Source organism: Camellia sinensis, chromosome 4, assembly GCF_055761805.1.
Source record: "Camellia sinensis isolate YWXY chromosome 4, ASM5576180v1, whole genome shotgun sequence".
Classification (NCBI taxonomy): Eukaryota; Viridiplantae; Streptophyta; class Magnoliopsida; order Ericales; family Theaceae; genus Camellia; species Camellia sinensis.
Genome location: NC_138964.1, coordinates 168,673,379 through 168,688,053, shown reverse-complemented (window position 1 = coordinate 168,688,053; position 14,675 = coordinate 168,673,379). Strand labels below are relative to the sequence as shown.

General features: G+C 40.3%; 1 protein-coding gene across 1 annotated transcript; it reads left to right on the top strand.

Annotated features, from left to right (window-relative positions):
• The first annotated feature begins 10,145 nt into the window (after positions 1 to 10,145).
• LOC145824213 (uncharacterized) lies at positions 10,146 to 13,659 on the top strand. The gene is made up of 2 exons (XM_082923835.1): positions 10,146 to 11,286; positions 13,646 to 13,659. Exons 1-2 carry the CDS (start codon positions 10,146 to 10,148, stop codon positions 13,657 to 13,659), a joined length of 1,155 nt encoding a protein of 384 aa, XP_082779961.1.
• Positions 13,660 to 14,675: the final 1,016 nt, after the last annotated feature.

The window sequence follows — 14,675 nt, the reverse complement described above, 5'->3', positions numbered from 1 at the left end:
CTAAGGGCTGGACACTGGGTTCAAGTCCGCTGCTGGTTGATGTATCAAAGGTGCAAACCTCTGGCACTTTTCATACTTCTTGACATAAGCTTCAGCATCTTTTTGCGTGTAGGGCCACCAGTATCCCTGAGTAATGGGCCTATGAGCAAATGACCTGCCCCGGCATGGCTTCCACATACTCCTTCGTGTATCTCATACAGGAAGTTTTCAACTTGTGAAGGATGTACACACCTCAACAGGGGTCTAGTAAAAGATCTTCTGTAGAGATGTCCTTCTGCTGTCAAACTGAATCTTGCTGACTTCAGTCTGATCTTGTGTGCTTCTTTATGATCATTTGACAGTTTTCCCACTTTAAGGTATACTATTATTGCATCCATCCAGCTTGGTCCCATCTCCACACACATTGTTTCATGCTCTGTATTCAGTGGTTCTATGTTTGGACCTGACAAGTAGTCCGCCATTATCGTCCTTGCCTCTCCAGGTTTCATTGAACTAACCAGGTTGGCCAGAGCATCAGCATGGCTGTTGTCATCTTGGCTAACCTGCTGTAGTCAGCAATTCTGGAATAAGGCTACCAGTCTACCCACCTCTTTTACATAGGCCGACATCCTTTCATCTCGGGCTGCATATTCGCCTGTTGCCTGGTTGACGATAAGCTGGGAGTCACAGAAGACTATTACCTCATCAACTTCCATTGCTACTACCAGCTTTAATCCTGCGATCAGTGCTTCATACTCTACTTCATTGTTTGAGGCTTTAAACCCCAAACGAATGGATTGTTCCAGTATCTGCCCATCTGGTGATACTAGCACTACTCTTCCCCTGCTCCTTGTCGGTTTGAACTCCCATCAATAAACAGCTAGAAGGAGTCACCGATGTAAATACTGGATTGCCTGAGTTTCTCTTCTTTCTTCTGTTTGGCTATCCCCAACTGGATTTCTCTTTGTTCACCTGGACCTCGGCTCACCGGAGCCCGATGTGTGATGGCGCCTGGTGTGAACTCGGCCACGAAGTCGGCCAAAACTTGGCCTTTGATTGTTGTTCTAGGTCTGAATTCCAGGTCATATTGGCCCAACACCACTGCCCATCTGGCTATTCTGCCTGTCAAATCTCCCTACTGCAACAGGGACTTCAAAGGATGCTCAGTTAACACCACAATTTTGTGGGCTTAAAAATAATGATTCAGTTTCTTTGAAGTCATTACTAAAGCCAGTGTTAGCTTCTCCAGGGGTAGGTATCTAGTCTCAACATCAGCTAGGGTTTTACTCACATAGTAAACTGCCATTTGCTCTCCCTTTTCTTCTCTGATTACTAATGCACTCACTGCATGCTCTGAAACTGCCAAGTATAAGAACAGCTCCTCTCTAGGTACTGGATTTGGGAGAACTGAAGCTGTGGTCAAATACTTCTTCAAGTCAGCCTAGGCGACTTCGCACTCTTCTGTCTATAAGAGGTCTGTGGCTTTATTCACTAGGCTGAAGAAAGGTTTACATTTTTCAGAGCTTCTGCTTATGAATCTATTCAGGGCTGCAGCCCTTCCAGTCAACATCTGCACTTGCTTTGCCGATGTTGGGCTCTTCAACTCCAGAATAGCCTTGATTTGATTGGAGCTAGCCTCTATGCCCCTTCTGGTAACCAAGTATCCTAAGAACTTACCAGACCCAACTCCAAATGCGTGCTTCGATGCATTGAGTCAGAGTCGATATGTTCTAAGGATGTCAAAAGCTGCCTTTAAGTCTTCCAAATGATCCTCAGGTTCCTTGGTCTTCATGACCATGTCATCAATGTATACCTCAACTGTTTTGCCTATTAGATGTCTGAACATCTTAGTCACCAGTCTCTGGTAAGTCGCTCTTGCATTTTTCAACCCGAAAGGCATTACTCTATAGCAATATAACCCTTTTAGGGTGATAAATGCAGTCTTCTCCTCATCTGGGGGGTACATCGCTATCTGATGGTACCTCTTGTAAGCATCCAAGAAGCTCATCCTTCCATGCCCTGCAATGGCATCCACCAATTGGTCAATCTTGGGTAGTGGGAAACTGTCTTTGGGACAAGCCTTGTTCAGGCTGGTGAAGTCCACACAGACCCTCTACTTCCCATTATTTTTCTTCACAACCACCGTGTTTGATAGCCATGTCGGGGAGTTTACCTCTCAAATAGCTCTGGCCTCCAAAAGTTTATCCACTTCTTCTTCTACTGCCTTAACATGCATCAATGTCGGCCTCCTTGCTCGCTGGATGACAGGTTTAGCCGACTTGTCCACATTCAGTCTATGGCAAATGACCTCGGGGTCAATGCCAGGCATCTCATACGGCGTCCAGGCAAACACCTCAATGTTTGCTCTCAAGAAAGCCTCCAGCTCTTTTTCCTCTTCCTCGGCCAAGCCCGAGCTGAGAAGGAAGAAGCGCTCTTCATCCTCTTACTGGACAAGGATTTTCTTGAGGGCTTCCTCACTCTTCTCGGCTGGCTCTTTACCGACGTCTTCTAAGACTTCCATGTCCTCATCCTCAATCTCTGCTGCTTCTGCTTCTCGTATGTTGCAGGTGGATTTCATTGTTGCCATGGAGCAATTCTTTGCATGCACTTGATCCTCTCTGACCTCCTCGATTCCATGCTCTGTTGGGAACCGCAATAGCTGGTGTAATGTTGAGGGAACAGCCCCCATTGCATGCAGCCATGGCCTTCCCAGGATAGCATTGCAAAGGGGAGGGAGTGTCAATTACTGTGAACTCAGTTTTTACCTTCTTAGTGCTACCCTGTACCTCCAAACTTACTGCTCCCAAGGGCCATGTCGGCGTTCCATTGAACCCGACCATTGGATTGTTCCAAATCATCTTGGTGAAGGCCAACCTTCTTGTAACACCTGACATACATGATGTCACAAGAGTTGCCCTGGTCAATTAAGATATGCTTCACTTGGCATTCTCCAATCTTGAGGGATATTACCAAGGCATTGTTGTGTGAATGTTGCACCATCTCTAGGTCGTCTTCAGTAAAGGACACCACTGGTCTCTGGCACTCGTCTGCCCTAGGTCTTTTCTGCCTAACCTGGTACACATGTTGCAAGTGTTTTACCTTCTGAGTCTCCCCACGTATTTCGTTCTCATTGACCTTCAAATGAATCACATTGATCACTCGATGCCCGGCTGCCTGCGGTTATGGTGTTGGAGGAGGCAGTGCTGCCGGTGCCTGAGGCAGTCTTTCTTACTCTTCCCTTGTCTTGGCCTCATCTACAAGGTCCCTTAAATGACCTTGTCTTACCAGGTCTTCCAGATGTGCCTTCAGGGCTCTGCACCCCTGAGTTAGATGCCCATCTTTATTATGGTAAGCACAGTGCTTGCCAAGGCTTCTTTTCATAAATCCGCCTGGAACCCTTACTGGCGCTCTGTAATAGGGCTGATTGGATTTTTTCCAAGACTTTGTAAACCGGGATTCAGAATACGGTTGTGACTGCTTGCGCAACCCTTAATCCTGTTTCCGGCTTATTGTATCTGCCATTACCTCGGCCTCGCTTCGGCGAGCTGTTTCCCTTTTCTTGTTTTGACACCTTTGTCCCTGGCGTGTCTTCTTCGGCCCTCGCATACTTCTCAATTCTGGCCATCAGTTCCTCTATACTTTTTGGCAATGTCTTTGCCAATGATTTTTGAAGCAAACAATCATCTTTCAGGCCGTTCTTAAAAGACACGACCGCCACCTCTTGGTTGTATCCTGGTATCTGGTTGAATACCTCATAGTATCTCTTGGCATAGGCCCTAAGACTTTCATCCATACTGATTCTCAGAGCCATTAGGGAGTCCACCCTTAATGGCTGTAGCTTGTTTGTCACAAGCCTAGCCACGAACATCTCGGTCAGGCCTTTCCAGTTTTTTATAGTTCCTTTCGGCAAATTGTGAAACCAGTCCGATACAATTTCCCCGAGGGACGAGGGGAACACCTTGCAAAGCAATGCCTCGTTCCCGGTGTATAGTGCCATCGAGTTCAGGTACAAGCCAACGTGAAAGAAGTTGGGGTCCGACTTACCGTCGTATATCTGGAGTCTCGGTATACTGAACTTTTTCGGGGCCTCAAATTTGTCCAACTCTACTAAGAACGGCGTTCTCGGCTTAACCGGGGAGGTTACCTCGGCATCCTGTCGCTTCCTCTAGAGATAATCCCTCAGATTCTCCTTGGTCCATCCAGGAGCTCGGCTATCACCGGATTTCAGCCTCTTCGGTGCGCTACTTTCGGTGTCTTTATAAGTCCTTTTGGACCTCTCTCTATTGGTCCTGTCGAAACAGAGTTCCTTTTCTTGAACATCCCGATGTTCTTTAGTGCATGCTTCTTTGGTTCGACGTGTCTTCTGGGATTCTCTTCTCGTTGATTCTCTATGCTCGTCCTCCCGTGAAGGCCGGTGAGAATGTCCCTTGGTCCTGTCGTGCTGTAGGATTACAGGGACTGTTTTCTACCCTTCCTTCTGGGCATTGTTCTTGGCCGCTGGAATCGACATGTCTTGTAACGGGAACGATGGCTGCATGACGTTGTTCTGCATCATGAAATTGACAACCATTTGCAGGTCTGCCAATTTGTCCGCCATTCTCTTCATTTCTCCGTCCTTCTGCAGGCATCTATTTTTCCATACCTGGAGGTCCCTTTCACAGTAGTACTCATCTCGGCTACTCTTCTTTGGTACGTCGCCCTCCTAGCCGACGTCATTCTTTCCGGGATTCTGATCCTGAGATTCTTCATTGCAGTCATCCTCCTCCGCGTTAGGGTCAATGTGTTTATCACTCCCAGCAGGGATGTCGTCCCCAACCTTTTTGTTCTGTCATTCGTTGGCCATCTATTCTTCTTTCTTTCCTACAGACGGCGCCAAATTGTGTGTGTCAATTTCCGACCACACTTCTAAACAGGTACTCAGCTGGAGAACACCGGCAGAATAGATTAAGCCCGAACAACCTGTCACAGAAAGATAAGATTTCGGCGGTGGTTCGTCCACTCGGAGGCACTCTGACGATCAAGTTAGTTATCTCTCAAAGATAGTAAAAGTGCTTAACTCACTATTTAGAATACAAAAAGCGTATCTTAGACCCACGAGGGTGCCTCTCTTTTATAGCTAACACTGACCTAATCCCAACAGAAGCTTGGCTTCAGTGGACTCTGGCTCAATGCTAATCCTGGACTCCCAGTTAGATTGAGATAAACTCTCTAAGAGTCTTATTTTTATCCAAACTGAAGTATTCTCTTATTCTAGGACTCTCGTCCCTTATCCGCTTATCCCGGATTCCGGTATCCTTGCAGATAACCTCAGCCTATCCGAGATTATCTCGGCGTCATGACCAGAACATGTGGCACCTCGGCTGGCACTTCAGTGCCACCTTGGCCACGTGTTGTCATTCTAAAATTATGTCCCCACACTTATTTTAATGATGTTTCATATCAATTCATTTGTACTATTTTCCAAAATATACTTTTTAAGGGTTTTTTTTTTGGGGGTCACAATATTTGACTTATTTTCATCATTGAGTGATTCATTTATTTATTAATTTTAGGATTGTTTAATCTAGATTGACATAAAAAATAACTCAGAGTAAAAAAATATTAAAAATAGGAAAAAAAGTGTGCAAGATTTTGATATATAAACAAACATATTTAACCTTTATATATCAATTTTAGCATGCAACATATGTTAGGCCTTTTTCAATTATAAAAGTATCAAAAACAAAATTCCACAATGGAAAGACTATCAAATTTCACACTACCCACTCCCTATCAAATTTCACACTACCATCAAGATACAATGTGAATACAAAAAAAATGACTTAATTTAATAATTTTTTTAAATATTGTTATTACAATTTCTAAATCGATTATATTGGAAAAATTAAAGACAAACTATCAGAACAATCAATAAATAATTCCAATGTGAATGGATCAAACTATAAAAAATAATTAAAAAAATTATCACAAAAATAAAATAAACAATACATGGAGTGTGACAAATATGTGAATAGAAAAAATAATAGAAAGAATATGGTAAATGAGACTAGGCACAAGTAGTAGTAGCAAGGTACCAATCATATTATTAACAAATTCTTTTTCCAGAGATTGGAACATATGAGAAATTGAGAACACTGTGGACCATTCACCACAATTTCTTTCCATGGGTTTGGGTGTGCAACTTCAACTTGTGTACTCACGTGATAATTTGATCCTGAGTACTCGCACTGCATGAAAAGGACAATATAAGTCGAATTGCACATATTTAAAATACAACAATGTTAGAGGGTTACAATTTTTGTGGCCACAATGGCTCAAAATTGTCAAAACGACGTCGTTTTGCACTACAGGAAAAGATGGATATTGCGACGCTTCTTTTATGGCGTTTATGAAAAACGCCATTATAGATTATTTAAATACAACGTTTTTAAAAACGTTGTATCAGGTCTCAGTTAAACGGCACCGTTTGGGTCAACTTGTGAACACCGTTCAATACTCCGTCCCTTTCAAAACGTCTCTCCCTCAGTCTCACTCTTGTCTCCCTCTCAGTCTCACTTTCTAAACTCAGATTCTCTCTCGCTCAGAAACCCTTTCGATTTGAAGCTCAAAAACCCCCACTCTCACTGATTTGAAACGCTCGATTTCAACCAATCTTTCTCGCTCGATTTCAAACACTTTCTCTCGCTCGATTTCAAACACTCTCGAGTCGATTTCAGATCTGTCGATGTCAGAACCTGTCGCAGATTTGAAGCTCTCCAGATCTCGCTCAATCGGTCTCTTTGTTTTGTTGCAGAACTCAAATCTGTAAGTTTTTATTATATATGCATTTGTTTTGTATGAACTCAGATCTCTGATTTGTCATTGTTTTGAGTTCATTGTTTTGGATTCATTGTGTTGGATTTGGTGGATGTATCTCACCTCTCTCTCACGTACACACATCAAGCTATTAATGTTTCGTTTACATTTCTCACAACGGAAATAATAACAGTTTGATTTTTAATTTTTATTATTAGAGGGAGAAAAGACCTACATTAAGATAAAGGAAGACTACATATGAAATATTATTGAAATATTCAATAATATTGAAATATTATTGAATATTTGATGTAACAAACAGAGTAAATTATTGAATATTATTGAAATATTCAATTTGATTTTTAATTTTTAGTTTGATGTAACAAACAGAGTAAATTATTGAAATATTCTTCTAGATATTTGAAGCCTACCTTTCCCTCCTTTAAGTCTTTAGAAATTCGTGGAAATCAGTACCCCTCAGTGCTCAGCATCATCAAATTATTGAAATATTCTTCTAGTTATGTTTTCATTTTCCTATTTTTTGTTTTCGCTTGCTAGAAAACACAAAAACAGAGGGGATTCTTCGTTTTGGACTTTGGTTTTGTGTTCTCGAAAACAGTAACAAATGAAAGTTCGAAAATACCCATCATTTGTTTTAGTTTTTATTTTTTTATCTTTCTTCATATGTAGAGGTTGTTTTCATAAATGATGTTTTGAAAATTGTTTTTGATTCACCAAACAAATATTTGTACAGAATTGCACTTTGTGTTGCTATGGGACTAAAGGAGAGAACTGATGCCAATTGGATGAACCTTGTATTATTAATGTTGAAATATTTTCACTAAATCTCTGTGTAATTAAAAATCCCATTCTGAATTCGTTTTTCTTCTTTCTTTTTTCTACACAAAAACGAGGCAAATAATGCTAAAGATGGGATTAGCTTCATTGTTGCAACTTCAATATGTTACATCAGTATGCTATTTTTAAACTTGTTATTTAATTATTTGAAAGTTACAGTATTAGGCTTATCAATGAACCTTTGAAATATCATATTCCTTAATGACAAAGAAAGACATTAAAAAAAATGTGTTAGTGTATGAATGAGTTGATATTTTTTTGAAGTCTGATGCAAAGTTACAAGTATGTGTGGTTTTGCAGTTCTTTATTCATCCCCTTTTTCCTTTTTTGCTTTTCCTGTTAGGCTATAGTTTGTTTGAACAATGAGTTAGTGGCTACTAAAAAGGTGAGAGAGCATATATGCTAGCCATTTGTTTTAGTTTAGACCTGCCTGGAAAGAGGGAGTGGCCCTGTTGTCATCTACAAAGAATATAAAAGGATCATAATAGAAATGTCCTCATCATACTATCTCATCTTAAACAATAATGTTAACTACTCAAAAAAGTATTTACAAAAAGGGTTAGTTTTCAAATTTGAACTAATTTGAGTCACCTATGAGCTCACTACAGGTCCATGATCCACAGTATTTAACACCATTAAATCTTTTCACAATAAATTTCATGGTTACATTTTGAGGATGCATAAGTACCACTTTTTGGCTAACATGTGCTTTTTTTAATTGATTTTTTTTTTTGACTATTTTAACTTTTGTTAAAAAGTTCGTTTATGTTAATTTTTTTGACTTTTGTGAAAAAAAAATAAAATGATTATAATTTGAGTGTGACATTTTATCTTATTAACATTTTAATTTTTTTTTTGTGTTTGTGTGTGTGGCGGTGTCTCTGTCGACCAACGCCGTAAAATTATACTCAGCAGTCGCAGGTCAATACTTGGGGGAGTGTAAAGGCCATTCTTCCACTATTAAGCAAATCTCATTCTTTGCTCCAACAACCCCTCACCTTCTTCACTCTTGCTCTTCCGATTCTACCATCAGAGCTTGGGACTCTAGATCATTCCAGCAGGTCTCTTTCTCTCTCTCTCTCCCCCTCCATATATTTATGTATGTATATGTATTTATCTCTATAGACTAGCAATACGATTGTAATTTTACATTTAGATTTTTGAATGGTTTGATAATTGAAAGGTCATTCATTTGAGGAATGAGGAAAACCATTAACCATTTAGCAATATTCGGTAATTTGAATGAGAAAATCCCATTTACAGAAATCATTAAGTAGTTATTGAATGTTTCATTTATGTGAAGTGAAGGGCATTTTTTGAAGAACAAAACAAAACAAAACAAAAACTTGACAGTTATTAAATGTGAGGATATTTTTGATGCTTCATAATTCATATGTTGGAGAATGTGGTACTTGGACTTGACAATTTTTGCATTGAGATTACTAGAAGTAGAAATGTAGCAACAATGACGTTATGTATTACAGTCGAGTTTGTAGCGATGCACATATTCTATGGTATTTATGTAACTTTAACACGTCTCTATTAATAACTAAGGTATGTGTACATATGTTAGATCCGTTGATGGATCTGGTTGTTCTTGTAGAATCTTCATTAGAGATACCTAGTCTTTTTTTTTTTTTTGATAAATAGAGATACCTAGTCATGTTTTATGAATCTCTATATCATAATCTATCAAGAGCATTGTAGAAACTTTTAGTTTCTTCATTAATATGCTTCATGCTAGAAATGCTTCTAGTATGCTTGATAGTTTTGATTCAGGTTGCACCACCGGGATGCAATAATCATGACAGTTGTTAATTTAGCAAGTAATTATCCATGCATACATAAAAAGCCTTAGACCCGTCCAAGAATCTTCATTAGAGATACCTAGTCATCTTTGATGAAGCTCTTCTTGGATTGTCCAATTTGGACAGTTCAGGAGCACAAGTCTATGTTGTAATTAGTAGTTTTACTGCTTAAATGTAGTCCATCTCGTAGAGATTTCGTGTAGTAGCTTCTCATGTTCTCTGAGTGCATACTAGACAAGGTGTAGCAGTACACCTAGTCTATGTCGTGTACTTGGAGAATCATGGGGAGATGCTGCCGAAATTTCGTTAGAGATGGATAGAGCGGTATGAGCTACTTTTTACAATATAGACTGTGCATTCCTGAATGGGAAAGTAGGATGAACCAACCTATTAGAGAAGAGTTAGCGGTGAATGGTGTCATGTCGCATGCATTGTAATGTACTTAATTGAGGTTAAGAATAATTAAAATGAAATGATAATTTTGAACCTTGTTGATTTGGCAGTGACATTTGTAGTGTAAGACGAAGTCAGATGGATAAAAGTTGGATAAATCAGCATAGGTTGCATCCAGAATATATAGAAGGGGTTAAGGAATTTGTTAAACTTGCATGCCAAAATAATCCTCTATCAAATGAAGTCACATGTCCATGTAAACGGTGTCGGAATGTCAAACTAGTAAAGAAAGACCTTTTGGGGGAACATTTAATGGTCAATGGGTTTCTTCCAAGCTACACCAGATGGATTTTTCACGGGGAAGATTTACCGGCGTCTGTGCCATTGAATGAGAATGTCAGTGATTCGAATGATGGTGATGAAGTCAATGAAATGATATATGAGGGGTTCGGACTTCCTCCACCAAGCTTGGTTCATCGTGCTAGTAATGAGACAGGAAGTTTTAATATCGAACTAGGCCCGGATAAGAAAACTGAAAGATTTTTCAGTTTATTGAAGGAGGCCGAAAGAGAGTTGTATCTAGAGTGTCACAAGTTTTCAACGCTGTCATTTGTTGTTCGATTATTGCATATCAAGTGCCTTAGTGGATGGAGCGACAAGTCTTTCACGATGTTGCTTAAACTTTTGAAGGATGCATTCCCAAAAGGTGAAACTTTGCCAAAGTCGTTCTATGCAACGAGGGCACTCCTTAGGGAATTGGGCCTTGATTATCACAAGGTACATGCATGCCCAAGAGACTGCTCACTATATTGGAAGGAGACAGCTAGTAGGGATGATTGCATAGTGTGTCAGACGCCTAGATACAAACAGTTTGAGGGTGAGAAGAATGATTATAAAAAGAAGCAACAAAGAATTCCCCAGAAGATTGTGAGATACTTTCCTTTGATTCCAAGGCTTCAAAGATTGTTCATGTCATCCAAAACTGCTTCATTAATGAGATGGCATGTAGAGGGCCGAATTGATGATGGCAAAATGAGACATCCTGCTGACTCTCTTGTCTGGAAAAATTTTGATACTTTGTATCCCAAGTTTGCGAGTGAGCCTCGCAATGTCAGACTAGGTTTAGCAGCGGATGGATTTAATCCATTCAAGGCAATGAATGTTGCTCACAGCAGTTGGCCAGTTATTGTAATGCCTTATAATTTGCCACCGTGGTTGTGCATGAAACAACCTCATATGATGATGATATTGCTCATTGATGGTCCTTCTTCACCTGGCAATAACATTGATGTCTACTTGCGCTTGTTAGTGGATGAACTGATTGAATTGTGGGAAAATGGTGTTCAGACGTACGATGCAGAAACTAATCAAATGTTCCAATTGCACGCGGTCTTACTGTGGACAATAAATGATTTTCCTGCATATGCAAATTTGTCTGGATGGAGCACGAAAGGTGCTTTAGCTTGTCCTTGTTGTAACATACGTACTCGACATCGGTATTTGAAGAATGGAAGGAAAATTTGTTACATGGGTGTAACGACCCTCATACTGTTTACCGACTACTGACTGATTGATTACCGATAAACACCGATTACCGTTAAACTGAATTGATTATGACTGATAATTGGACTGATTAAAGTACTGAACTGACTGATTGAAATTGGAAACCGAATTGATTGAGTATATGTTAGTTAAATTGCATTTTATCTGTTTGACCGTATGATTATCTGTTCATGCTTATATGTTTAAACTGCTAATTGAAGGCCATATCGGCGGCCGAATTAGAAATTGATTGATGTTTTATGATCCACATAATTAATGTGATTTTATGGTATATTTATCTGAAAACTGATTAGGTATGATTAAATTAGATAAAATAAGCTAATTAAAGAGTTTGGTTTATTTACCATATTGCCACCCTTAGTGGCCCACTCAACATACATGTTTGAGCCTCATTACACCTTGTATCAAAAACACATTTCCATCAGCCATTTCTCCCGAGCTTAGCCGACCATGAGAGGAGAGTTAGAGAGAGAGAGAATTGTTCTTGTTGATTTGGCTTGAATTGCTTGGAATTGAAGTGTAGATTGCTATACTGAACCTCTAGACTTGCATTCGAGGAACCTAGGTATGAATTTCATCTTTTTATTTTGTCTTTAAGTTGATTCATGCATGGTTCATGTTAATTTGTAGAGCTAAGTCATGATTTGGTTCATTAATGGTAGATTGAAGCTCATCTCTTGCATGCATGTTAGTAATGTTGCATTTTGAGGTTGATTACATGGACATTAGTACATGCATGCTCATATTGTTGTTACAGACCATGTTTTCATCTGGTTTTGAAAAGAGATGAGCTCATTTGAGCAAGCTTTAGAGCTTTAATTTGGTTTAAAACTCATCCATGCATGTTTGAATGTTGTTCTTGAAAATGGGTTTGATTATGGTTTTAATTGACTCACCTTGGGCTTTGATTTCTTAAAATTGAGCTTTGAAACATGATATTCTATGTGTTTATAAGAGTTTTCCAGAAAATGAGCCCAAGGGGATCGGTTTTGAGTTGTTAACAACTTGAGTTTGAGCTTGGAGGTGCAATCTGGGTTTTCCAGATTTCGCACTTCCGCTCGAGCGGGGAAATTTACGCTCGAACGTGGAATCCGAGCAACCAGCATCTCTCTGCACTGTTTTGCAGTCCGCTCGAGCGGAGTATTGGGCGCTCGAGCGGAGTCATGTCTCAAGCTCGAGCGGGCGTCGAGCGGAGATTTCACCCATCCAGTACTTTTACAGTACGCTCGAGCGGGAAAGTTTGCGCTCGAGCGTGTACCTTTGTTTGCCTGTACGCTCGAGCGGGGAAACCTGAGCTCGAGCGGGACTCTGTTTTTCTGAAAATCCTGAACATGCTTTTAAATGTACATCTGTGCATCCTCATCCCATTCTAGGCATTCTTAGGCCTAGTTTAAGGCATCTTGTTGAGGATATAGATGTAGAACACACCGAGGAATTAGGGATTAAGTTATAATATTTCCCAACTGTATAGCTTAGTGTGTGTTCAACCTGTGAACTGTGTAGGGTTGGCAACTGGGGAGACACGCTCTAGCATACTGTAGCCCAGAACTCTGTGAGTAACGATTGTGTAAAGATATGTTCAACTGATATCTTTTGAATACTGAACTGAACTGTTTACTGAACTGGTATTACTGAATGAATGTATGTCCTTTATTTCTGAACTGTACTGTGGCATCCTTAGTACCTACGGTTTACTGTTACTGTTACTGTTACAGAGATCTCTGTCGGTTCCCTCGTGGAACCACTACTGTTTACTGACTGATGGCCATCATTACTGTTCGGTCTTTTAAGACCTACTGTTACTGTTATGCTAATGGATGTACCACATATGACTGTTTACTGTACTGAACAACTGAAATACTGATTGAATTGAACTGTTTTCATTACTGTAAGGACATTCATTCTAAACCCCCTTTACGCTTTATGTTATTCACTGGGCTTTAGCTCACTGCTCATATATATATGTAGGTGTACAGGCACCAGAACGGAGCTAGGAGCGTCAGGGTAACTCCAGTTTTGTCAAGCCAGCCTTTGTGCCTCACTGCGAGGTTCCGAGTTGCCATGCTATGGCATGGGGGTGTTTTGTTTGTTTTCCCCCGCCTGTCTTCTGTACTGTCTAACTGCTCTGTATAGACTGACTGTTTACCGTACTGTTACCAAGGGATTAGGTCCCTGTACTGTGTGACTGTAAACTTTGTATAGACCGTACTGTTTTGTACAGACGGAATGTTTTCTGTACCGCTATCTAGGGTTGAGTCCCTAGATTGAATGAATGTCAATATTGTACATACTGTTCTGTACTGTTTATGTATAAATGCATGGAAAATCTTTTGCATACAGACTGTCACAGCTCATTGGACATTGTTTAATTACTGTATTGGCTTCCGCCAGGCCCTGTACTCTGTTTTACTGTATTACTGTTAAGCAGGCCTTCGGTAATCTCGGATTACTGGCCGGTTACGGTGCTAAACCCATAGGGCCGGGTTTGGGTCGTGACAGAGTGGTATCAGAGCGATACTTATCACGAGTTATACCACACACACGTGTCCAAATGAGCTATAGGGTGTCCTAGAAAAGTTATTAGGGCATCTCATGAACTTGAAAAGTGTGTGGTTATGTTATGACTGAAGATCTGCTAATGTGTTAAACTGGTAAACAAATGACTGCTTATGTTTAAAACTGTTATAACTGCTTATAGTGAAATGGACAATGCAAATGAACCTGAGTCCTCATCTACTGAGGCAAGAATGGAAAGAATGGAAAGAATGATGGAACTGATAACTGCTAGACTTGAACAACAACAGAACCAACCGCCCCCACCTCCTCCTCCGGTTCGGCCGGAACCTAATGCGAATGTGGATGATGGGGATATTATTGCTCTCACCCATAAATTCAGCAAGATGAAACCGCCATCCTTTCAGGGAGGCCTCGAACCGTTAAAGGCTGAAGCTTGGGTGCTTGAAACAAAAAAACTATTTGAAGTGTTTCCGTGCTCAGAAGCAAATAAAGTATTGTTAGCTACCTTCACCCTACAAGAAGAGGCTAGAAGGTGGTGGATGTTGATCCGTGACTCAAATACTGTTATGACATGGGCTCAGTTCAAGGAGTCCTTCTTTAAAAAGTATTTCCCTCAGTGTGTTAGGGATAGGAAAGTGACTGAATTTGAACAGTTGAAGCAGGGCACAATGTCCGTTGCAGAATATGAAACCAAATTTACTGAACTTGCCCGTTATGCACCGCATATGGTGGATACTGAGTATAAGAAGGCCAGAAAATTTG

Bases quoted from the DNA above. Each gene is read 5' to 3' on its own strand.
- LOC145824213 (XM_082923835.1), top strand. From the start codon at position 10,146: ATGGTCAATGGGTTTCTTCCAAGCTACACCAGATGGATTTTTCACGGG.